Below are 27,037 nucleotides of genomic sequence, written 5' to 3'. Positions count from 1 at the left end.
TACTATTAATATTGGGTCACTTCCTGTTGATTGGGGGGTATTTAGTGGGTCACTTCCTATTGATGTTGAAGAATTCCTAGGTCACTTTCTGTCGATTTGGAGGTATTTCGGGGTAACTTCCTGTTGATATCGGGTCACTTGGGTTGGAAATCAATAGGCGTGAAAGGGAGTTTTGTACTATTGAAATGATTGGCAAAATTTGGCCATTAGAAATGAAATTTTGGCCAAACCGTACGTGGGCAAAAACTTTTGTGTCTATTAGTCTCCTCAATTTTTTGTGATCCGAACAAAAATTGTACGACAAGTAGCGTTTTTTGATATCACTTAAAAAATAAAACACAAAAAAAATGCTTTTTTTGGGCGAAATGTAATTTTTGGGATGTCAAACGAAAGAGCCCACATGGCATGACAAAACCAGTCATTTTGGCGTGCAAAGCTAGTGCAAAGCTGCTATCAGTAATAATAAAACAAAGAACAACAAGCTAAACAGGCATGAGCTAATGAAACATGAATAGTTTAATGAATCGTTTCTTTTTTTTTAGGCACTCCTGTTGATGCTAGGTCACTTCCTGTTGATTTCGGGTCACTTTTTATACATTTAGGGGCGTTCCGGGGTAACTTTCTGTATGTTTTGGATCATTTCCTGTTAATTTTAGTGCATTTCCAAGCCACGTCCCGTTAATTGGCCACTCCCTGTTTATTTTGGGTCACTTCCTGTTGATTTGGGGCATTTCAGGGTCACTTCTTGTTGATGCTAAGTCACTTCTTATTAATTTGGGGCGTTCCAGGGCCACTTCCTATCGATGTTATGTCACCTCCGGTTGGTTTGGTACATGTCAGGGTCACTTCCTGTTGATGCTAGGTCACCTCCTGTTGATTTGGGGAGGTTCTGGGGTCACTTCCTGTTGATTTGGGGGCATTTCAGGGTCATTTCCTGTTGATATCCTGTTAATTGGGGCCTTCTGTGTTCACTTCCTGTTTTTCCTTATGACATGATGCGATTTCAGGGTCAATTTGTACTCAGTTGGGGGCATTTTAAGGTAACTTCCTATTCTTACTGGGTCACTTCCTGTTGATTTTTTTTTTTTTTTTTGGCATTCCAGGGTCACTTCCTGTTGTTTTGAGGGCATTTCAAGGTCACTTCCTATTTGTTTAGGATCACTTCCTTTTGATTTCGGGGCATTTCTGGGTCCCTTCCTATTGATGTTGAGTCATTCCTGGGTCACTTCCTGTTGATATCGGGTCACTTGGGTTGGAAATAATTAGACGTGAATAGGAGTTTTTGTAGTATTGAAATGAACAGTGGGCGAATAGGGCCATTGGAAATAAATGGCAAATTTTGTCTATTAGAAATGAACGGGTATGTTTTGGGCAAATTTTGACCAAACCGTAAGTTTTAGGCAAAAACTTTTGTGCCCGTTAGAGTCCTGAATTTTTTCAGGTGATTTGGACAAAAATTGTAGGACGAGTTTTGAAATATCCCTTTTTTTTGTTAAAAAAAAAAAAAAAAAACGTACATTTTTGGGCAAAAAGGTCATTTTCGGGTGTCATACAAAAACCCCCCGCATCGCATGAGAAATCCAGTCATTTTAGTGTGTAAAGCTAGTGCAAATCAGTAATAATAAAACAAAGCATAACAAGCTAAACAGGCATGAGCTAATGTAACATGAACAGTTTTTCAGATAACTTCTAACCGATCAGCCGTCAGCCCTTCGAAGGACGCTGTCAAACGATCGATAAAGTGACTCACAAACTCTGAACCTGTCCCCGTTTTGCCGTCCCATCGGCGGCCCGCTGAACAAGGTAGTGACGTTGCCTCGCTCGCAGTGATTGACGCAACGCTCCTGGTTGCAGCGTACCTTGCAGATGGTCGGCGTAAACATCACCTGCACCCTTTCCGTACCCGGGATACCGACTGACTGGCTGTTAACCACCGGGCAGAAGAAAACCACCACCCATGACAGGAAGGCGACAAGTCTCAGACGCGGCATGACGGCGTTGGGACTTCTCATTTTGTCTTAGATGGGATCGGCATGAGAGGAGGGAGGAGAACCGGGATGGGGTCTAGCTCCAAAAGAAGAAGTTCTACAAGAGAAAATCGAATTCCAAAGTAGAACCTCTGGTTAAAAAGTAGATTGGTTCCAAAGAAAAGAATCTGAAGAAAGTCTAGTTTCAAGATCTGGTTCCAGAAAAGAACCAGACCGGTTGTAAAGCAGAAGGTCTGGTTAAAAAGGAGACAGTCTGGATGCAAAGGAGAAACTCTAGTTTCAGAGAAGAAGATCTGGTTGCAGAAAAGAATGTCTGTTTGAAGAGCAGGAGGTAAGATCTGCTTCTAGAAAAGAAATGTAGTTATAAAAGAGAGTCTGCTTAACTTGAAGACAGTTCGGTTCCGAAGAATAAGATCTGTTTCCTGAAAAGAAAGTCAGGGCAGAAGGTCTAGTTAACAAGAAGACGGTCTGGTTCCAAAGAAGACGATCCGGTCGCTATAGAAAATGTTTTGTTTTAAAGAAAAAGTCTGATTCCAGGAAAGAAAATCTTGTCAAAAAGAAAAAACTCTGCCAGCAGAAGAGAAAGTCCGAAGAATGCTGATCAAGAAGAAATTCTGGCTATCAGAATCCAAAGATCTGGTTTCAAAGGATCCTGAGAAATTCTTTTTCCAGAAAAGTCTAGTTTTAAAGAAGAACTTTTTCCAGAAACGAAAATCGGTCTTAATTCACGAGAAGACCGTTCGACTCCAAAGAAGAAGATCTGAATCCAGGAAAGGAACTCTTGAAGAAGAAAGTACAAAGAACACTTGGCTCCAGAAAAGCAAGTCTGGTTGTCAAGAAGTTCTGGCTAGCATGAAGAAAGTCTGGTTACGAAGGAGAAAATCGTAATCCAAAAAGTTTGTATCCAGAAAAGTCTAGTTTTAAAGGAGATCTTGTTCAAGAAAAGAAAGTCCAACGCAAGTCAGGTTCTCAATGAGAAGTTTTGGTTAACCAGAAGTCTGGATTTAGAGAAGGTCTGATTCCAGATCTGAAAGTCGGACTTTAAAGTAAAAAGGCTTCTTAGCGAGAAGAAAGTTGATGTTCAGAAGGAGAAAGTCAGGTCTGCTTCCACAAAGTAGAATCTTGTTGGAAAAGAGAAGGTCTGGTTAAGATGCAGATTGTCTGGTTTTAGATTCCGCAAATGAAGGTCTCATTCTAAAGGAGAAAGACTTCTTCACGAGAAGAAAGATCTTGTTCTGAAGGAGAAAATCAGGTCTGCTTCCAGAAAATAAAGTCTTGTTGGAAAGAAGAAGGTCTGGTTAACAAGAGGAAAGTCTGGTTTTAGAGAAGAAGGTTTGATTCCGGTAAAGGAAGTCTGATTCTAAAGGAGAAATACTTCTTAAGGAGAAGAAAGATCTGGTTCTGAAGGAGAAAATCAAGTCTTCTTCTAGAAAATAAGGTGTTGTTGGAAAGGAGAAAGTCTGGTTTTAGAGAAGAAGGTCTGATTCCAGAAAACAAAGTCTGATTGTAAAGGACAAAAACTTCTTAACGAGAAGAAAGATCTGTTTCTGAAGGACAAAATCAGTTCTGCTTCCAGAAAAGAAAGTATTTTTGAAAAGGAGAAGATCGGGTTAACAAGAAGAAAGTCTGGTTTTAGAGAAGAAGGTCTGTTTCTGGAAAAGAAAGTCTGATTCTAAAGGAGAAAGACTTCTTATGGAGCAGAAAGATCTTGTTCTGAAGGAGAAAATCAGTTCTCCTTCCAGAAAGTAGAGTATTTTTGGAAAGGAGAAGGTCTAGTTAACAAAAAGAAAGTCTGGTTTCAGAGAGGAACTTCTGATTCCAGAAAAGTAAGTTTTCCAAGAAGTAAATCTTGTTCCAAAGTAGGTCTTCTTCCAAAAAAATGAATTCTGCTCTGGTTTAAAAACTGCTCCTAAAACAGAAAGTCTACATCCAAAGGAGAAGGTTTAATTAAAAAAACAGTCTATTTCCAAAGTTCTTCTTGCAGAAGTGAAAATTAGAAGGTCTTCTTCCAAAAAGGAGCAGAATAAACTCTTGATTCCGAGCATCTACCTCCAAATCCCAAATTCTCGCGCGTGCCTCCGATCGGAGCGACTGAGCAAAAGTAGTGAAGTCGGAGCGCCGGAGAGGATCTAATTGAAAGCAGCGAAGTGCTCGGGCCGGCGTCCAACATAAACGCAGGCTAGGACCACGCCCACTGCCTCTCGCGCCGCGTTCGCCATCTCCCGCCGTAAATAAAAGTCCGAGGCCTCCCCGCGTGTCTCGCTGATGATGCAAGCGAGGCTGGAGTTTGGAGGGGAGAAAAAAAAAAACAACAAGCTGAAGGAAACTCTGAAGCCTCGGGAGTTGCTCGATGCGCACAAACGTGTTCTGTGTTGCCGCTGTCGCACAGTTTTATTAACTCATAGGCTGCCATCGACGGTGACAGGCGTCCAATCCATTTTGACTGGGAAGAATGACGAATGAACTTTTGGTAACAAGTACTTGCGTGTCCTGTTGGACCGTATACAGAGTACAACGAGATTTAAAGTATGTGTACTTACAGGTACTTGTACTATAAGTACAGACAAGTACATGTACTTGCATGTCCTTGTACTACAGTAGAATACAATAGAATAAATGGCCTTTATTGTCATTGTGCAGAGTACAATGAGTTTTAAAGTACTTACGTTTTCTTACAAGTACCTGACCTTGTGTTTCCTTAAACTACAAGTACTTGCACTACAAGTACACACTTGAATGTCCTTGATCTACAAGTACAGTTCGTGTAATGATGTTTCCTTGCAATACAAGTACGTGTGTTTGCGCATCCTTACACTACAGGCATGTGTACTTGCACTACAAGTATGTGTACTTGCGTATCCTTGCATTACCAGTACATGTACTGCCGTTTCCTTACACTACAAGTACGTGTGTACTTGCGTGTCGTTGAACTACAACCAAGTGTAATGGTGTATTTTTTTGCACTACAAGTACATGTACTTGCGCATCCTGGCACTATAAGTTTGTCTACTTGTCGTGCAAGTGCACGTACTTGCACTACAAGTATGTGCACTTGCACAACAAGTACACGCTAGTACTTGGACTACAAGTACGTGCACTTGCACTACAGGTACATGCACTAGCGTGCCCTTGCACTACAAGCACGTGTACTTGCGAGCACTTGCACTACAAGTATGTGTATTTGCGTTTCCTTGCATTACAAGTACGTGGATTCTTGTGTACTTGCAACACAAGTACATGTACTTGCATGTCCTTGAACTAGAAGTACAGGTACTTGCAATGGTGTTTCCTTGCACTACAAGTAGGTTTACTTGTGTGTCCTTGGAATACAAGTATGTGTGCTTGAACTACAAGTACGTGACCTTGCACGTACTTGCACTACAAGTATATTAACTTGCGCGTACTTGCATTACAAGTACTTGCGCGTCTTTGAAGTACGTGTACTTGTGTGTCCTTGAACTACAGGTATGTGTTCTTGCATTTCATTGTATTACAAGTACGTGCATTTGTGTGTACTTGTAACACAAGTACGTTTACTTGTGTGTACTTGCACTACAAGTACGTGTATTTACATGTCCTTGAACTTCAAGTACTTGTAATGGTGTTTCCATGCACTACAAGTACGTGTACTTGCGCGTACTTGCACTACAAGTACGTGTACTTGCGCGTACTTGCACTACAAGTACGTGTATTTGCATTTCCTTGCATTACAAGTACGTGTATTCTTGTGTACTTGCAACACAAGTACGTGTACATGCGTGTCCTTGAACTACAAGTACTTGTATTGGTGTTTCCTTGCACTACAAGTACGTTTACTTGCGTGTTGTTGCACTACAAGTACGTGTACTTATGTGTACTTGTGCGTCCTTGTACTAGAAGTACGTACACTTGTGCATACTTGCATTACAAGTATGCATGTGTACAAACGATATGACATTTATCAAAAAATACACATTTTGAATCAGGCTTTTTTTTTTCCACAAGCGCATTTCGACTCCTCGGCCAATCAGAAAGCTGGAATAGCGTTATACCTCGAGTCGAGGCGTTATTGTCAAGTTACGAGCTTGACACACGTCAGGACGTGAGATCATAGCTAAACAGAAATAAGAACAGGACTTCTTTATGCCGCCTGCCCCACCTCGAAAAGTGCCTAACTGTACTTTTTGTGCTAACGGGGGTCCCAGCAGACTACATAAAGGTCGGAAAATGTCTCAACATAAACATTGGTCAGTCTGCGTCGGTAAAGGAAATGTGCCACTTTAAAAAACAGGAAGTCAAATGAGCTAACCCGCTAGTTCTCAAAACATTTTTTGGCTAGCAGAAGTGGGTAGCAAAACGTTACACTGATTTGAGTAACTGAGATTGGACGTCTATTGCCGTCTATGGGACCTCGGTGAAGTTGGTCCCTCCATTAGACGCAAATTTATATGTATATTGATTGAATATGGCTAAAAATGGTGCCATCCAAATTATGCTACGTTTGTGCTGCTATCGTTTTATAGCCTTTTGAGATATTAGTTTCGAGTGATCACGTCGATCGCAGCCACCCCCGTCGCTGCTGACGGAGCGTACCAACTCTCTCAATAACAGAGGGGTGTCCCAACAACTAGTGCAAACAAAGCACAAAGGAATCGTACCCCGAAATGTCTGTGGATATCAGGCCACCTCAAATGCCCCCATATCAAAAGGAAGTGACCCGATATCAATAGAACATGACCACAAAATGCCACCAAATAAACAGGAAGTGACCCAATAACAAGAGGAAGTGACCACAAATTGCACCCAAATCAGCAGGAAGTGACCCCTAAATTTCCCAAGATAAACAGGAAGAGACCAGATACCAATAGGAAGTGACCCAAAATTGTACCCAAATCAACAGAAAGTGACCCAATATTCACAGGAAGTTGCCCGACATGGCTCCAAATAAACAGGAAGTGACCACAAATTGCACCCAAATCAACAAGAAAACAGGGCGTGACCCATAAATGCACCCAACTCAACATGCAAGGCCTAATATCAACAGGAATTGACCCCAAAATTACCCGAAATCAACAGGAAGTGACCAGATATCAACAGGAAGTGACCCCGAAATGCCTCCCAAAAAACAGGAAGTGACCCAATATAAAGAGGAAGTGACCACAAATTGCACCGAAATCAACAGGAAGTGACCCCTAAATGCCCCCATATCAAAAGGAAGTGACCAGATATCAATAGAACATGACCACAAAATGCCACCAAATAAACAGGAAGTGACCCAATAACAAGAGGAAGTGACCACAAATTGCACCCAAATCAGCAGGAAGTGACCCCTATATGTCCCCAGATCAAGAGGAAGAGACCTGATCCCAATAGGAAGTGACCCGAAATTGTACCCAGATCAACAGAAAGTGACCCAATATCCACAGGAAGTTGCCCGAAATGGCTCAAAATAAACAGGAAGTGACCACAAATTGCACCCAAATCAACAGGAAAACAGGGCGTGACCCAAAAATGCACCCAACTCAACATGCAGGGCCTAATATCAACAGGAATTGACCCCAAAATTACCCTAAATCAACAGGAAGTGACCGGATATCAACAGGAAGCGACCCCGAAATGCCTCCAAAAAACAGGAAGTGACCCAATATCAAGAGGAAGTGACCACAAATTGCACCCAAATCAACAGGAAGTGACCCCTAAATGTCCCCAGATCAACAGGAAGAGACCTGATACCAATAGGAAGTGACCCTAAATTGTACCCAAATCAACAGAAAGTGACCCAGTATCCACAGGAAGTTGCCCGAAATGGCTCAAAATAAACAGGAAATGCAATCCAATCTCAATAGGAAGTCACCACAAATTGAACCCGAATCAACAGGAAGTGACTTGATATCAACAAGCATTGACCCTGAAATGTCCCCAAATCACCAGGAAAATAGGACGTGACCCGAAAATGCACCCAACTCAACATGAAGTGCTTAAAATCAACAGGACCCTGAAAAGTTCCCTAAATCAAAAGGAAGTGACCCGATATCAACAGGAAGTGACCCCGAAATGTTCGGGCCTCTGGTCTCGCACTTCCCTGTGGCAGCTTTTCGGCGCCCCACTGCTTCCGCCTTCCCCTTTCTTTTCTGCCTGGGTATCCGCCACTCGCTCCGCAGCGGGGTTCTGGCTGGATGCCGGCGTACTGGCTGGGTACCGCCTGCTCCGGTGGGGGCACCGCACTGCCCTGGGCTTGGTGGCCTGTCGGGGCTCCCGCGATGTGCCGTGCCGGTTGGGGGGGCCGCGGTGGTGGCTCGTGGACCGGGTGGGCGGGTGGGCGTTGCCGTCCCATTACCCCATTCCTAAAGGCCAGATGATGGGGGCGCGGATGGCCTGGGGGACCACCCTGGATCCTGGCGGTAAGACGACGGCTCCTTTGCTGGGCTGCAGGAGGAGGAATGGGCTGCGCTAACTTCCCCCCTCCACCCCCCGGCCCTTTGCCCCCGGTTGGCTTGGGGGGCCGCAGACAAGTGGAGAAGCGGTGCGCGGGTCTATCACATGTCTGGTGGGATTCGCGCTTGGGTGGGTGTGATTAGGCGCACTTGGGTGGGGGGCCTCGGTGCCGGGATTGGCAGCGTGGAGGGTGGTGGCGCGTCCCATTACCCCTTTCCTGAAGGCCGGTTGATGGGGGCGCAGATGGGTCGGGGGACCACCCTGGATCCTGGAGGTAAGACGACGGCTCCTTTGCTGGGCTGCAGGAGGAGGAATGGGCTGCGCTAACTTGCCCCCCCACCCCCTGGCCCTTTGCCCCCAGTTGGCTTGGGGGGCCGCAGACAAGTGGAGAAGCGGTGCGCGGGTCTATCACATGTCTGGTGGGATTCGCACTTGGGTGGGTGTGATTAGGCGCCCTTGGGTGGGGGGCCTTGGTCCCGGGATTAGCGGCGTGGGGTGGGTGGCGCGTCTCATTACCCTATTCCTGAAGGCCGGTTGATGGGGGCACGGATGGCCCGGGGGACCACGCTGGATCCTGGAGGTATGACGACGGCTCCTTTGCTGGGCTGCATGAGGAGGGATGGGCTGCGCTAGTTCGAACCCCCCCCACCCCACCCCCTTGCCCCCGGTTGGCTTGGGGGGGCCGCAGACGAGTGGAGAAGCGGCACGCGGGTCTATCACGTCTGGTGGGATTAGCGCTTGGGTGGGTGTGATTGGGCGCACTTGGGTGGGGGGCCTTGGTGCCAGGATTGGTGGCGTGCGGGGTGGTGGCGCGTCCCATTACCCCATTCCTAAAGGCCGGTTGATGGGGGCGCGGATGGCTCGGGGGACCACCCTGGATCCTGGAGGTATGACGACGGCTCCTTTGCTGGGCTGCATGAGGAGGGATGGGCTGCGCTAGTTCGACCCGCCTCCAACCCCCTTGCCCCTGGTTGGCTTGGGGGGCCGCAGACGAGTGGAGAAACGTCGCGCGGGTCTATCACATGTCTGGTGGGATTCGCGCTTGGCTGGGTGTGATTGGGCGCACTTGGGTGGGGGGCCTCGGTGCCAGGATTGGCGGCGTGGGGGGTGGTGGCGCGTCCCATTACCCCATTCCTGAAGGCCGGTTGATGGGGGCGCGGATGGGTCGGGGGACCACCCTGGATCCCGGAGGGATGACGACGGCTCCTTTGCTGGGCTGCGGGAGGAGAGATGGGCTGCGCTGGCTCGCCTCCCTACCCCCTGGCGCTGGCTGGCTGGGGGAGGCCGTAGTCCTGGGGCGGCACCTGCGCGACGTCTCCGCTCGTCTGCGGGTCTATCTCATGTCTGGTGGGCTTCGCGCGTGGCTAGGTGTGATTGGGCGAGCTCGGGTGGGGGGCCTCGGTGCCGGGATTGGCGGTGGGGTGGCGTGGGGTCGGATGCCAACAAACTCACACGGGATTTACATGATTACTAGGTTCTAGATCACAAGGCTGATTTGTGTACGTTCCACCCTTCCCAATCATTTCTCTTAGACCCTCCTCCTCTCCTTCCTGGGTTATCGGGCCCCCACATGATGTCAACCGGAAATACATTGGCAAATTCTGTATCCAACTTTTAATGTTTTTTTTTTATTTATGATTATGATTTATGACCATTTTTTGATACAGTATTGTGACATATCGTATCGTGACCCTGCAACATATCATGAGTTTAAGTGTATCACCCCATGCCTAATTGAGGTGACGCACCGACACGACCACTTTCGGCATCGAGTTCAAAGTCGCGTATGGAGAATATCCCCCGCTAAAAAGAGGGTGTGGCTACAAAGCAGCACAATGACAGGAAGCGTCGCTTGTTGGAAAGATCGCGTCAGGATTGAGCGAGCCTGTTTGCACGCCTTATCTGAAGCTCGCAAAGCCCCCAAAGCGCCATTCCTCAATCATGACATCACCGGCAGCTTGTTTTCACTCCATGTGAGAGTGTTTGCAACGTGTCAATCATCGGGAGGATATCTCAACATTCAGCATGAGGGAAAATAAGCAAAAAGAGGTCAGAAATGGACGCTCTGCTGTTGTTAGCGTGATTAGCTTAGCCAGATAAACGGCATGCCAAATCTGGAACTTTAGCATGTAATGCAAAAGCAACAATCTATGTTATTCCACGACTATATTATTACTTCGCTCAGTCGTATACGTCCGTTCGATTGACAGGAAGTGACCTGTAATAAATAGGGTGTGAGCCCTCAATGCCCTCAAAACAATAAGTGACCCGATATCAAAAGGAAGAGACCCAAAATTGCCCCTAAATCAACAGAAAGTGACCCGATCTCCACAGGAAAAGAATTGTCTTTGTGTTTACCTACCACAGCAAATTTTTCCAGAAATTGCATTTTCTAGTTCACAAAATCAATAAATGATTGGTAATATGTATTTTTTTTCATCCAAAGAAGACTATTTTGGGATGGGGATAGTTACCCAAGGGCACGCGTCTGCTGCCCAGGCGAGAAGACGAGGTGCGGGCGTTGAGTCTTTTCTTCTCCTTCTCGATATGTTTCTGCAAGACGGCAGCCATTTTGTCTTTTCTTCCCGCCGCCATCTTCTTCGTCAGGACGGCTTGAGCCTCGCGCAGACTGGACAAATAGCGGCGATATCATCGCGGCATATTTGTGGATATTTCTCAATTTGAAAAAAAAGTAGTACTTGGCTAATTCTGACGTATTTACGTTAATATGCACAAAATAAAATAAAGCATGTTTGCATAAATACATAGCGTCAGGTTACTTTTCTAACTAATAGAGAAGATAAATTAAGCTAAGCCTTAAGATGAGCTAAGCTAAGCTAAGGTAAGATAAACTAAACGATGATAAGCTTAGAAAAGCTAAGTTAAGGTAAGAGGAGCTAAGCTAAACCAAACCTAGTTAAGCTAAAATAAGATAAGCTAAACTAAGGTAAGGTAAGATGAGCTAAGCTAAGGTAGCATAACCTATGATAAACTATGATAAGGTAAGAAAAGCTAAGTTAAGGTAAGATGAGCTAGGCTAAGCTAAGGTAAGATGAACTAAACTATGATAAGGTAAGATAAACTAAGATAAGATAAGCTAAACTAAGCTAAGGTAAAATGAGCCAAGCTAAGGTAAGGTAAACTAAACTATGATAAGCTAAGAAAAGCTAAGTTAGGTAAAATAAACTAAGCTACGCTAAGATATATTAAGCTAAGCTTTAAGATGAGCTAAGCTAAGCTAAGGTAAGATAAACAAAACGACGATAAGCTAAGAAAAGCTAAGTTAAGGTAGGATGAGCTAAACTAAACCAAACTAAGCTAAGTTAAAATAAGATAAGCTAAACTAAAATAAGCTAAACTAAGCTAAGGTAAGATAAACTAAACGATGATAAGCTAAGAAAAGCCAAGTTTAGGTAGGATGAGCTAAACTTAACCAAACTAAGCTAATCTAAAATAAGATAAGCTAAACTAAGATAAGCTAAACTAAGCCAAGGTAAAATGAGCTACGCTAAGGTAGGATAAACTTTGATAAATTAAACTATGATAAGCTAAAAAAAAAAAAAGAAAATTAAGATGAGCTAGGCCAAGCTAAGGTAAGATGAACTAAACTATGATAAACTTAGGTATGATAAACTAAGCTAAGCTAAACTAAGCTAAGGTAAAATGAGCCAAGCTAAGGTAAGATAAACTAAACTATGATAAGCTAAGAAAAAACTAAACTATGATAAGCTATGAAAAGCTAAGTTAGGTAAGATAAACTAAGCTAAGCTAAGGTAAGATGAGCTAAGCTAAGGTAAGTTAAACTAAACTATGATAAGCTAAGAAAAGCTAAGTTAAGGTAAGATGAGCTAAGGTAAGAATCTATGATAAGATTAGTTAAACTAAGCTAAGCTAAAATGAGTTAAGCTAAAGTAAGATTAACTAAACTATGGTAAGCTAAGGTAAGATGAACTAAACCAAGATTAGATTAACTAAGGTAAATGAGCTAAGATAAGGTAAAATAAGCTGAACTAAACTATAATAAGATAAGAAAAGTTAAGCTAAGGTAAGATAAGCTAAGCTAAGGTAAGATGAGCTAAGTTAAGGTATGATAAATTATGACAAGCTAAGAAAAGCTAAGGAAAGATGAGCTAAGCTAAACTAAAATAAGCTAAATTAAGATAAGTTAAAGTAAGACAATATAAGCTAAATTAAGCTAAGATGAGCTAAGCTAAACTAAGATAAGGTAAGCCAAAGTAAGATCAACTAAACTGTGATACCCTAAGAAAAGTTATGTTAAGGTAAGATGAGCTAAGCTAAACGAAGATAAAATAAGCTAACATAAGTTAATACAAGATAAGCTAAACTACAATAAGACAAGCTAAGAAAAGTTATGGTTAGCTGAGCGAAGCTCAGATAAACTAAGATAAATGAAATTAAACTGGATAAGGTACGATAAAAGTAAAACAAGCCAATCTAAATAAAACCTATGATAAGCTAAAATAAGTTAAGCTAAACTAAGATAAGCTAAAAAAGCCAAGCTTAGGTAATATGATCAAGGTAAAATAAGATAAGATAAGCTAAAACAAACAAGATAAACTAAGCTAAGATATGCTAAAACAATCCTTTACTGATCCCCTATAGGACAAATTTGGGTATTGCAACGGTACCAAAACACCATACAGTCAAAAGTGTAAAATATTAAAAAACTATTAAAAAAGGTATATACAAGGTATGTACAAGTGTTTTGTGTTAATATTTTTTTTGTCACCTGAGAAAAGTTGACTTGACTTGACCTGCCGCTTTCCCTTTGGGTTTCGAGTCCGCAGCTTCATGACTCGGGTTAGGACCCATGACTGTGGGGGGCGGGGGAAGTTGCTTGGCAGGTGGTGTTGTCATCTTGGAAAGTGCGCAGACACCTTTTGGGCACCAGGAGGCGCCTCGGCAACGGGGGAAACAACGTCCTGTAAAGCAGGGGTGTCAAACTCATTTTGGGAGAGTTATTTTCGGGCATGACAGGGTGACTTCCTGGATATTTTGGATCATTTCCTGTTGATATTGGGGTATTTCCGAGGCACTTCCTGTTCATTGGGCACTTCCTGTTGATTTTGGGGCAGTCTGGGTCAACTTCCTGTATATTTTGTATCATTTCCTGTTGATTTTAGGGTATTCCCGAGCCACTTCCTGTTGAATTTGGGTCACTTCCTGAACATTTTGGGGCCTTACGGGGTGACTTCGTGAATAATTTGGATCATTTCCTGTTGATTTCAGGGCATTTACAAGTCACTTCCTGTTGATTTTAGGGTGTTTAAAGGCCTATTCCAGTTCATTGGGCACTTCCTGTTGATTTTGGTGCAGTCCAGGTCAACTTCCTGTATATTTTTGATCATTTCCTGTTGATTTTAGGGTATTCCCGAGCCACTTCCTGTTCATTGGTCACTTCCTGTATATTTTGGGGCAGTATGGGGGGGGGGGGTCTTCCTATATAATTTGGATCTTTTCCTGTTGATTTAAGGGCATTTACAGGCCACTTCCTGTTGACTTTAGGGTATTCCCGAGCCACTTCCTGTTCATTAGTCACTTCCTGTTGATTTTGGGTCAATTCCTAAACATTTTGAGGCATTACAGGGTGACTTACTGTATATTTTGGATAATTATCCTGTTGATTTTAGAGTATTTCCGAGCCACTTCCTGTTCATTGGTCACTTCCAGTTAATTTTTGGTCACTACCTAAACATTTTCGGGCATTACAGGGTGACTTACAGGATTTTGGGGTATTACAGGGTGACTTCCGGTTTAATTTGGATCATTTCCTGTCGATTTTAGGGTATTTCCGAGCCACTTCCTGTTCATTGGTCACTTCCTGTTGATTTTGGGTCACTTCCTTTATATTTTGGGGCATTGCGAGGTGACTTACTGTATAACTTGAATGATTTCATGTCCGGGGTAACTTTCTATGTATTTTGGATCATTTCCTGTTGATTTGAGGGTATTTCCGAGCCACTTCCTGTTGATTTTGGGTCACTTCTTAAATATTTCAAGTCACTTCTTAAAGATTTCGGGGCGTTACAGGGTGACTTCATGGATATTTTGGATCATTTCCTGTTGATTTTAGGGTATTTCCGAGCCACCTTCTGTTCATTGGTCACTTCCTGTTGATTTTGGGTCACTTCCTAAACATTTTGGGGCATTACGGGGTGACTTACTGTATAATTTGGATCATTTGATATACGGGGTAACTTCCTGTATATTTTGGATCATTTCCTGTTGATTTTATGGTATTTCCGAGCCACTTCCTGTTCATTGGTCACTTCCTGTTGATTTTGGGTCACTTGTTAAATATTTCAAGTCACTTCTTAAACATTTCGGGGGTATTACAGGGTGACTTCCTGGATATTTTGGATCATTTCCTGTTGATTTTAGTGTATTTCCGAGCCACTTCCTGTTAATTTTGGGTCACTTCTTTAAGATTTCAAGTCACTTCTAAAAGATTTCAGGGCATTACAGGCTGACTTACGGTATAATTTGGATCATTTCCTGTTGATTTTAGGGTATTTCCAAGCCACTTCCTGTTCATTGGTCACTTCCTGTTGATTTTGGGTCACTTCTTGAACATTTTGGGGCAGTACGGGGTGACTTACAGCATATTTCTGATCATTTCCTGTTGATTTTAGGGTATTTCCGAGCCACTTCTGTTCATTGGTCACTTCCTGTTGATTTTGGGTCACTTGTTAAATATTTCAAGTCACTTCTTAAACATTTCGGGGGCATTACAGGGTGACTTCCTGGATATTTTGGATCATTTCCTGTTGATTTTAGTGTATTTCCGAGCCACTTCCTGTTAATTTTGGGTCACTTCTTTAAGATTTCAAGTCACTTCTAAAAGATTTCAGGGCATTACAGGCTGACTTCCGGTATAATTTGGATCATTTCCTGTTGATTTTATGGTATTTCCGAGCCACTTCCTGTTCATTGGTCACTTCCTGTTGATTTTGGGTCACTTGTTAAATATTTCAAGTCACTTCTTAAACATTTCGGGGGCATTACAGGGTGACTTCCTGGATATTTTGGATCATTTCCTGTTGATTTTAGTGTATTTCCGAGCCACTTCCTGTTAATTTTGGGTCACTTCTTTAAGATTTCAAGTCACTTCTAAAAGATTTCAGGGCATTACAGGCTGACTTACGGTATAATTTGGATCATTTCCTGTTGATTTTAGGGTATTTCCAAGCCACTTCCTGTTCATTGGTCACTTCCTGTTGATTTTGGGTCACTTCTTGAACATTTTGGGGCATTACGGGGTGACTTACAGCATATTTCTGATCATTTCCTGTTGATTTTAGGGTATTTCCGAGCCACCTTCTGTTCATTGGTCACTTCCTGTTGATTTTGGGTCACTTCGTAAACATTTTGGGGCATTACGGGGTGACTTACTGTATAATTTGGATCATTTCCTGTTGATTTTAGGGTATTTCCGAGCCACTTCCTGTTGATTTTGAGTCACTTCTTAAAGATTTCGGGGCATTAAAGGGTGACTTCCGGTATAACTGGGATCATTGTCTGTTGAATTTAGTGTATTCCCCAGCCAGTTCCTGTTCATTGGTCACTTCCTGTTGATTTTGGGTCAATTCCTTAACATTTTTGGGCATGACAGGGTGACTTCCTGGATTTTGGGGCATTACAGGGTGACTTCCGTTATAATTTGGATCATTTCCTGTGGATTTTAGGGTATTTCCGAGCCACTTCCTGTTCATGGGTCACTTCCTGTATATTTTGGGGCATTATGGGGGGGTCTTCCTATATAATTTGGATCATTTCCTGTTTATTTAAGGGCATTTACAGGCCACTTCCTGTTGATTTTAGGGTATTCCCGAGCCACTCCCTGTTCATTAGTCACTTCCTGTTGATTTTGGGTCAATTCCTAAACATTTTGAGGCATTACAGGGTGACTTACTGTATATTTTGGATAATTACCTGTTGATTTTAGGGTATTCCTGAGCCACTTCCTGTACATTGGCCACTTCCAGTTAATTTTTGGTCACTACCTAAACATTTTCGGGCATTACGGGGTGACTTACTGTATAATTTGGATGATTTCATGTCCAGGGTAACTTCCTGTGTATTTTGGATCATTTCCTCTTGATTTTAGGGTATTTCCGAGCCACTTCCTGTGGATTTTGGGTCACTCCTTAAATATTTTAAGTCACTTCTTAAAGATTTCGGGGCATTACAGGGTGACTTCCGATATGATTTGGATCATTTTCTGTTGATTTTAGGGTATTTCCGAGCCGCTTCTTGTTCATTGGGCACTTCCTGTTGATTTCGGTCACTTCCTAAACATTTTCGGGCGTTACAGGGTGAATTCCTGGATTTTGGGGCATTACAAGGTGACTTCCAGTATAATTTGGATAATTTCCTGTTGATTTTAGGGTATTTTTGAGCCACTTCCTGTTCATTGGTCACTTCCTGTTGATTTTGGGTCACTTCTCTAAGATTTTAAATCACTTCTTAAAGATTTCAGGGCATTACAGGGTGACTTCCGGTATAATTTGGATCATTTCCTGTTGATTTTACAGTATCTTCGAGCCACTTCCTGTTCAATGGGCACTTCCTGTTGATTTTGGGTCACTTCCTAAACATTTTGGGGTATTACAGGGTGACTTACTGTTTAATTTGGATCATTTTCTGTGATTTTAGGGGCATTTCCAGGTCACTTCCTGTTGATTTTGGGTTACTTCTCTAAGATTTTAAATCACTTCTTAAAGATTTCAGGGCATTACAGGGTGACTTCCGGTATAATTCGGATCATTTCCTGTTGATTTTAGGGTATTTCCGAGCCACTTCCTGTTCATTGGGCAAATCCTATTGATTTTGGGTCACTTCCTAAACATTTTTGGGTATTACAAGGTGACTTACTGTTTAATTTGGATCATTTTCTGTGATTTTAGGGGCATTTCCAGGTCACTTCCTGTTGATTTTGGGTTACTTCCTGTTGCTTCCTGGGCATTTTCGGGTGACTTCTTTGTTCAATCATTGGCGGCCATTGATGGCGCTAGGCGTCAAATACATTTTGACAGGGTGGGGGTGAATGAATGAATGACAAATGATGACGATGATGATAAGGAGAACTCGTTTTGTGCCACTGACGGTGACAGAAGTCTAAGCTTTTTATACTATTGATTTCAAATAGATTGGATTTCTATAAACATATTGTAGGACGGAAAAGAAATAATGAAAGCGGATTTTGAAAGTTGGTACTCACGTTTGACGCACGTGCTGTTTGTCCTCCGCAGTACCGGATCTGAACATCTGCACGGACATTAACACGTTTACAATATGACTTTAAGCTTATAGTCATGGTTATTTTTATAATTATGCTGAAAGTGGATATAGTACATGAGAACTAAACATGCTACACTAACTATTGTGGTCACCCATCAGAATGACAAACTAAACTGCATAATAACTGCAAATAAAAAAATGTATAAACTCATATAAACTAAGTATAAATGCATCAATTAATTATGAAATTAAAATGATAAAAAAAAAAATGTCATAAAACTACCAAAATATACTAAAAATTAAAATAAAAGACAAAAATATGTGAAAATTGTGATGATTAATTTACATACAAAATAAATAAAAATCAAAATAAGTAAACAACAATAAATATAAATAATTTAGAAAAAAATTTGAAATAAAAAAAATATATAAATTAACAATTATAAAAATTAAATGATAGTTAACTAAATATGTATAATAAATATAAATTAAATATCGAAGGAACAAAGAAATATATAAACTAAAATAAGGAATGTAATAAATACTATGTAATTAATAATAAATTAATAAATAAGTGGAAAAATAAATATGAAATAAAAATAAACCATAAACAAATATAATTAATATAAATAAATAATAAACCTATTATATATATTAGGCCTGAACGATATATCGTTTAAACATCGCCATCGCGATGTGCGCATGCGCAATAGTCCCATCGCAAGGACGTGCGATAGTTTTTTCATTTCATTTTTTTAAATCCACAAACGTTTGTTTTGAGCAAGGAGCGGGAAGGAGAGCGCACAGCCTCTCCTCCTCCTCCCCCTCCCCTGCTAGAGCGGAGTGGAGGGAGGAGAGGGCCGAACAGCAGAGCGGAGGGAGGAGGGGCCGTTTTCAAAGTGAAAGCAAGCAACACGTTGAACAGGGAAGACTGTCTCCAAAAGGAGTTTTGGAAGTATTTTGGCTATCGACAAGAATATAAGGAACAAAAAACAGCCCTGTTGACAGTGCCTCGCCGTGGTTGCCTCAACAAGAAGTAATCCGTCGAACATGTGGGACCATTTAAAACACAGGTATCTATGCATTCCTGCTACGAGCTTCCCATCAGAGGCTTTTTAGTACAGGTGGGAACATTGTTACGTGCCAACGTTCTTGTCTCAAGCCTGCAATGGTGGATAAACTAGTAGTCTTGGCCAAAAACCTATGAGACCCAGTTGAGAATTGCTGAGCAAGGAAGGTGGACGATATGCAGACAAATACATAACACAGCTGCAGGAATGTCTTTTCTTCTTTTTATTCATGTGACAGCTATCAGGAAGGCAGGAAATTTGGGAGTTAAAATGGTTCTGTTATTCATCAGTTATTTGCTGTTATTCAGTTCAATTATTTACAAGTTCAATTGAGTTTCTGTTTCTTTTATATTTAAATTAATTGTAAATCGTATTTTTCAAATAACTATAGTACAGCTGCACATAAAGTTTTGATACTTAATATTTTAAAAATATTTTTACAACTTTGTTGCAGTTTTGCAGTTCTATATTGTTATATTTTGTGGAAATAACTCAGGGGACTAATGCACTTGCACTTTTATTTGACAGATTTAATATTTATGTTCAAATATGTTGACAACCTTATTGTTTTACTGAGGTTTTTATTTATTGTTATAGTTTGTGAACAACTCTTATTTGTCATATTTAATATTTTTGTTCAAATATGTTTACAACTTTGTTGTTATTTTACCGAAGTTTTTATTTATTGTTATATTTTGTCAAAAACTTATGGGACGAATGCACCTGCTCTTTTATTTGTCATTTAATGTATTTGCTGCTGTTGAAGTGTCAAATATTGTGTTCAATAAATTATCTATTTTGTGCAGACATGGCTTCCTGGATCCCTTCATAATAATACAGCAATCTTAATCATTCACAAATGAAACGGTATTATATGAATACACTGTGGTCACGGTGTGTCATGCAAAGTATTTCCAAACAGCTATTCAAGTCATCTAGTGAAAATTTCTTTAAAATTTAAAAAAAAAAATATATATATATATATATTTTTTTTTACTATCGCAATATAATATCGCAATATATTGCACACCTCAAAAAAATCGCAACAATAGTTTTTTTCCAATATCGTTCAGGCCTAATATATATATATATATATATATACATACATAAATTAACAAAACAAATATAAAAAAAAAACAAGAAAATAATTTTAGAAAATTATAGCAATTATAAATATACAATTATATAGTCAAATATATATATATAATAAATATCAAAAAGTTCAAACAAAAAACAACAACAATGATCAAAATATATAAACTAAAATAGTAAATATAACAATAAATCATTAATAATAATAAGTCATAAATTAAAAAATAAATAAGTGGAAAATATACCAGAAATAGAAATAAACCAACCCCAACACCCCCCCCAAAAAAAAACAATTAAGAAAAAAAAATATTAAAAAATGATAATTATAGACAATTATTTATAGTCAAATAAATATATATATAAAATAAATATCAAAAAGCTGAAAAATAAGAAAAACAAAACAATAAGTAATTAATAACAAGTCATAAATTAAAAAATAAATAAGTGCAAAATAAAACATGAATGGAAACAAACCAACCGAACAAAGATTAAAATCATCAATAAAAAAAAAGATGAATTATAAAAAAAAAAAAAAATCAAAATGGTAACTAAATACACATAATAGATAACAAAGAGAGAGGTAAAAATAAGAAAAACTTATTAAAATATGTAAACTAAAATAATACAGTATAATAACAACAAATACTCATTGAAAATGAGTATTGCAAATGAACAAGTATAAAAATAAAAATAAAAAATTGAAAAAAAAAACATTGAAAAGACAATAATGCAACAATCCAAAGTGATTACAAAAAATTAAAAAAAAACTCTTTTAATCATCTCCCAACAAACTCGAGCCCTTTTGTCACTTCCAAACTATGATCTAAAGTGGACGCATCCATTTTGGCGCGTCAACACTAAAGGAGAAAAAAATGCTCAAGCGGCGCGAGCTCACGTCCGCGTGCGACAGGAAGCGTTTGCTTTGCGCGTGTTGTGGACATCGGCCGCCAGGAAGCACCACAAAGAGCGTCAGCGAGAACCGGGACGCGACCTCGCGTCCAGGATTTTATTGTTACTCACAGTGTGCTGCTCCTATTGTGCGTCAATGAGGCGAGCGTGTGAGAAGATACCAGATCTAACCTTATACCATACACAAAATCCTCTGATGTTGTCCATTTTTGCTTGACTGCATTATAATGCCTCCTGGTGGCCGAGGCTCGCACACTGGAAGGATTAACGCAATAAATTGGATTGCAGCATGAAATCAGGATTTGACAAACCTGCGCAAATAGTCTAAAATGGCTATGGTGATTGACGTCCCATCCATCCGCCGATGACATGGAATGAGTTCATTTGTTTTTTTTTAGAAGCACGGTTGGACACAATTGAGGCTATGATGGCAACCAAAATGACCGGCTTCCTGTGTCATTTCAAATTAGGCTTTTAGAGACATTTTTGTGGGTCTATTCATGATAGACATGCCTACCAAATTTCAAGTTGCCAAATCAAATGAACTTAGGGGGATGATTTTTTTTTTTTTTTTCAAACTGAAATTATAGTTGGACACAACTGAGAGTATAATGGCAACTTTGAGCCAAAACGGCCAGCTTCCTGTGTCTTTTCGGGTCTGAATTCTTGAGATTTTTTTGTAGGTTAGCTCGTGAGAGATACACCTACCAAATTTCAAGTTCCTAAGTTAAACGGGCTTAAGGGGCTGATTTGAAAAAATTTTTTTTAAAAAACAACTAAAAAGGATGGTTGGACACTCTTGAAGCTAGAGATACCAAATTTCAAGTTCCTAAGTTAAATGAGCTTTAGGGGCTAATTAAAAAAAAAAAAAAAAAAAAATTGACACAATTGAGGCGATCATGTCAACTTTGAGCCAAAATGGCTGTCTTCCTGTGCCTTTTAAGGTATGGCTTCTTGAGACTTTTTTGAACGTCTACTCATGATAGACACACCTACCAAATTTCAAGTTCCTAAGTTAAACGGGCTTAAGGGGCTGATTTGAAATTTTTTTTTAAAAAAAAACAACTAAAAAGGATGGTTGGACACTCTTGAGACTATAGGCCACAGGTGTCAAACCGATTCCAGAAAGGGCCTAGTGGGTGCTGGATTTTGTTCCAACCGATAACGCGCAGAGAGTTTAACCAATGAACTTCCTGCTGAAACAAGCAGCACCTGACAAAGTTTAACTGATTACACATGTAAAAGATCTAATTGGTGAAAAGGTGTCCTCTTCATTGGTTGGAAAGCAAACCTGCACCCACTAGGCCCTTTCTGGAATCGGTTTGACACCTGTGCTATAGACCCTACCCACGTGACGTCACAACTCCGCTCTCCTGACTGGTGCCGCCCACTTGTCCGTCAACACATCGTGTTGACCTGTTACAGCTACGTACATTCCTCCTATTTACGGCGTGTTTTTCTTCTCGTTAACATTAATAATCAAAATGGTGAAGGCGTGTGTGGCGGTCGGTTGCAATAACAGAGAAGATAGACGGAGAGACTTGAAGTTCTACCGGATTCCGAGAGACACGGAGAGGAGAGAGCAAGATGGGCTGCTGCAATTCGACGAGAAAACTGGGCTCCAAACGATTACCACAGATTATGTAGTAGTCATTTTATATCTGGTATGATGCATTTAATACTGTATATATTTAGAGGGTTTTGGGCTGACAACCACAATTAAGATCATTGCTAGGCTAATCGCCGACAACATACACGTGTGTATGTATTGAGAGTGCTATCGCTAATCCATATAAACATTAAAAGCCCTAGCTCCATTGACAAATGACATGAAATACATTAGACTTGACAGTGGATGTTAGCAAGAACAAAAGATTTTGAATTGAACATTTCGTAACTCACCTTCCGAGCACAAGATTCCTGCCGAATTTTCGTGTACGAGGACCTGTTTCACCCAACCAGCAACGTAGCATTTATAAGCCTCCAAGCTCTTAAAGTTTTTCAAACTTTCGTGAGAATAGTCTGAGTTTGTGTGGACAAGATAGTTGTAAATATCAGGGTCAGGCAGAGACGGCGAAGGCAGCCGCTCAAAAATCATCGATTTAGGCATCAAATATGGATCTGGCGACTGTATAGAATGAAGCTTTTCCACATAACGCCTTTTATGCAACACATCCAGTGAGTTTACGGCATCCGAAAGCACCGGGTCTTCCATGAAATGCATTTTAAATTCCTCGATCAATTGAAACCAATGCTAATACAGAGTCAAAATGACAGACAAGTGGGCGGAACCATACAGCGAGCACGTGGTTTTGTGACGTTGGTGGGTAGGGTCTATAATGGCAACTTTGAGCCAAAATGGCTGGCTTCCTGTATATTTTCAGGCCTGACTTCTTGAGACTTTTTTGTAGGTTAGCTCGTGAGAGATACACCTACCAAATTTCAAGTTCCTAAGTTAAATGAGCTTTAGGGGCTAATTAAAAAAAATTAAAAAAAATTGACACAATTGAGGCTATCATGTCAACTTTGATCCAAAATGGCTGTCTTCCTGTGCCTTTTAAGGTATAGCTTCTTGAGACTTTTTTGAACGTATACTCATGATAGACACACCTACCAAATTTCAAGTTCCTAAATTAAACGGGCTTAAGGTGCCGATTAAAAAAAAAAAAAAAAAACAACTAAAAATGATGGTTGGACACTCTTGAGGCTATAATGGCAAGTTTGAGCCAAAATGGCTGGCTTCCTGTATCTTTTCAGATTTGACTTATTATGACTTTTTTGTGGGTCTGCTCATGATAGACACGCCTACCAAATTTAAAGTTCCTAAGTCAAACAGGCGTAAGGGGCTAATTTGTTAAAAATAAATATTATGGCTGGACGCAATCAAGGCTATAATGGCAACTTTAAACCAAATTAGCTGTCTTCCTTTGCCTTTTACTACCCGCCGGCTTCTTGAGACTTTTTTGTGCGTTTGCTTATGATAGATACACCTACCAAATTTCAAGTTCCTACGTCAAACGAGCTTAGCCCACACATCTCTATCTTTTCCCCGAAATGTGACAAATGTACAATAAAATGCACACACACTTACTCCTAATTTAAATATCAAATACATTTTTGTATTGTTTTTTGATTCACTATAGATCAAGTTTGTGTGTGCATATGTACGTGCGTGTTAACGTTAAATCCATCAATGTGGTGTCAGTCAGTCTGACTGAGAAAAACACAGAATGTGTAACATTCCTAAGGTGTCTGTATCGGAACACAGATAGCCTGCTGATTATCTTCGACAACTTAAAAGTGATAAACATACTTGGTTTGACCGTATTTGGTCACAATTTGACAAAATCTCCAGTGGAAATGTCATCTTTGGAACAAAATGGCACACAGTCTACATTTTCAAACGTGGCTTTTTTGGGCAAATTCATTTTAACGGCTAGACAAAGGTAAAATGGCCACTTCAGACTAAAATACCAACTTTCCTGTTTGTTTTCGGCAATGGCTTCTTGAGACTTTTTTGTGGGTCTACTCATGATAGACAAACCAACCAAATGTCATGTTGCTGAATTAAACTGGATTCAGGGGCTGAATTTTTTTTAAAGTAAAAATGATGGTTGGCCACTGTTGACGGCATTACGCCAACTTTGAGCCAAAATGGCTGACTTCCTGTGTCTTTTCAGTTATGACTGCTTGAGACTTTTTTGTAGGTCTACAATTGATGGACAAACCTACCAAATTTCATGTTGCTAAATTAAACTGGATTCAGGGGCTGAATTATTTTATAACTGAAAAGTCCTGCAAGGCACAACTATGATCACCACTTTAAGGCAAAATGGCCGACTTTCTGTGTCGTTTCAGCCATGGCTTCTTGAGACTTTTTTGTAGGGCTCGCCATGCCAGATACGCCTACCAAATTTCATGTTGCTAAATTAAACTGAATTCAGGGGCTGAATTATTCTATAACTGAAAAGTCCTGCAACGCACAACTATGATCACCACGTTAAGGCAAAATGGACGACTTTCTGTGTCTTTTCAGCCATGGCTTCTTGAGACTTTTTTGTAGGTCTTGCCATGAAAGATATGCTTACCAAATTTCATGTTGTTAAATTAAACTGAATTCAGGGGCTGAATTATTTTATAACTGAAAACTACAGCAAGGCACAAATAATATTGCCACTTTGAGTCAAAATGGCCGACTTCCTGTGTCTTTTCAGCCATGGCTTCTTGAGACTTTTTTGTAGGTCTACTTGTAATAGAAAACCCTACCAAATGCCATGTTGCTAAATCAAACTGGATTCAGGGGCTGATTTTTTTTTTTTTTTTTTTTTAAACTGAAAATAATAGTTGGGCTCTCTTGAGGCTGTAACAGCCAATTTGAGCCAAATGGCCGACTTCCTGTGCCTTTTCAGCCATGGCTTCTGAGGCTTTTTGGTAGGTGTACATTTGATAGACAAACCTACTAAATATCATGTCGCTAAATTAAACTGAATTCATGAGCTGAATTGTTTTATAACTGAAAAGTACTGCAAGGCACATAAGATTGCCACTTCGAGTCAAAATGGCCGACTTCCTGTGTCTTTTCAGCCATGGCTTCTTGAGACTTTTTTGTCGGTCTACTTGTAATAGAAAACCATACCAAATGCCATGTTGCTAAATTAAACTGGATTCAGGGGCTGATTTTTTAAAAATTTATTTTAAACTGAAAATAATAGTTGGGCTCTCTTGAGGCTGTAACAGCCACTTTGAGGCAAAATGGCTGGCTTCCTGTGCCTTTTCTGCCATGGCTTCTTGAGGCTTTTTTGTAGGTCTTGCAATCATAGACAAACCTACCAAATTTCATATTGCTAAATTAAACTGGATTCAGGTTTTTTTTTTTTTTTTTTTTTTTTTTTACTGCAATAACTAGAAGGCACTACTGGGGTTATGATCGCAAATTTGAGCCAAAATGGCTGACTTCATGTGCCTTTTTAACCATGGCTTCTTGAGACTTTTTTGTAGGTCTTGCCATGATAGACAATCCTACCAAATATAATATTACCACATTAAACTGTAGCCAGGGGCTGAATTTTTATTTTTAAACTGAAAAATATAGTTTGGCACATTTGAGGCTGTCATGGCCACTTTGAGCCAAAATGGTGGACTTTATATGGTTTTCCAAGTATAGCTTCTTGAGACTTTTTTGTGGATCTACTCTTGAGAGACAAACCTACCAAATATCATGCCGCTACATTATACTGGAGTCAGAGGCTGAATTTGTATTTTTAAACAGAAAAATATAGTTGAGCGCATCTGAGGCTGTTACGGCCACTTTTCGCCACGATGGCCGACTTTCTGTGGCTTTTAGAGTATGACTTCTTGAGACTTATTTGTAGGTCTACGTTTGATAGACAAACCTACCAAATATCATGTTACTAAATTAAACTGGAGTCAGGGGCTGAATTTTTATTTTTAAACTGAAAAATATAGTTTGGCACATTTGAGGCTGTCATGGCCACTTTGAGCCAAAATGGCGGACTTTATATGGTTTTCAAAGTATGGCTTCTTGAGACTTTTTTGTGGATCTACTCATGAGAGACAAACCTACCAAATATCATGCCGCCACATTATACTGGAGTCAGGGGCTGAATTTTTTTATTTTTAAACAGAAAAATATAGTTGGGCGCATCTAAGGCTGTTACGGCCACTTTTAGCCATGATGGCCGACTTTCTGTGGCTTTTCAAGTATGACTTCTTGAGACTTATTTGTAGGTCTACGTTTGGTAGACAAACCTACCAAATATCATGTTACTAAATTAAACTGGAGTCAGTGACTGAAATTTTACTTTTAAACTAAAAAATATAGTTTGGCACATCTGAGGCTGTCATGGCCACTTTGAGCCAAAATGGCTGATTTTCTGTGGCTTTTCAAGTATGGCTTCTTGAGACTTTTTTGTGGGTCTACTCTTGAGAGACAAACCTAACAAATGTCATGTTGCTAAATTAAACCAGATCCAGGGGCTGAATTTTTTTTTAAACTGAAAAGTACTCGAAGGGAAAACTAGGATCGCAACTTTGAGCCAAAATGGCTGATTTTTTTGTGGCTTTTCAGCCATTGCTTCTAAGACTTTTTTGTAGGTCTCGCAATGACAGACACGCCTACCAAATTTCATGTTAGTAATTCCAACTGCCTTCAGGCTAAGCTAAAGTCTTCCAAAACTGAAAAGTATGGTCGGACAAAATCGAGAATCTCACAGCTACTTTGTGCTAAAATGGCCCAACTTGTCTTTTCAGTCTTGACTTCATAGACTTTTTTGTAGATCTATG

At 40.4% G+C, this 27,037-nt stretch overlaps 1 protein-coding gene across 1 annotated transcript in view; it reads right to left on the bottom strand.

The window, feature by feature from the left end:
• Window positions 1-27,037, bottom strand: part of LOC130917686 (latent-transforming growth factor beta-binding protein 4-like) — a 71,638-nt gene that overhangs the window by 43,220 nt on the left and 1,381 nt on the right. Inside the window, exons 2-4 of the mRNA XM_057839324.1 lie at window positions 17,644-17,690; window positions 13,153-13,345; window positions 10,877-11,031 (exon numbers count right to left, since the gene is read on the bottom strand). Coding sequence (XP_057695307.1) covers window positions 10,877-11,031; window positions 13,153-13,280 — 283 coding nt within the window. The 5' untranslated portion in view covers window positions 13,281-13,345; window positions 17,644-17,690. The remainder of the gene's footprint in view (window positions 1-10,876; window positions 11,032-13,152; window positions 13,346-17,643; window positions 17,691-27,037) is intronic.

The sequence above is a fragment of the Corythoichthys intestinalis genome, chromosome 6, assembly GCF_030265065.1.
Source record: "Corythoichthys intestinalis isolate RoL2023-P3 chromosome 6, ASM3026506v1, whole genome shotgun sequence".
Taxonomy (NCBI): Eukaryota; Metazoa; Chordata; class Actinopteri; order Syngnathiformes; family Syngnathidae; genus Corythoichthys; species Corythoichthys intestinalis.
The sequence above is the reverse complement of the archived record's forward strand: the minus strand, read 5'-3'. Positions and strand labels throughout refer to the sequence as shown.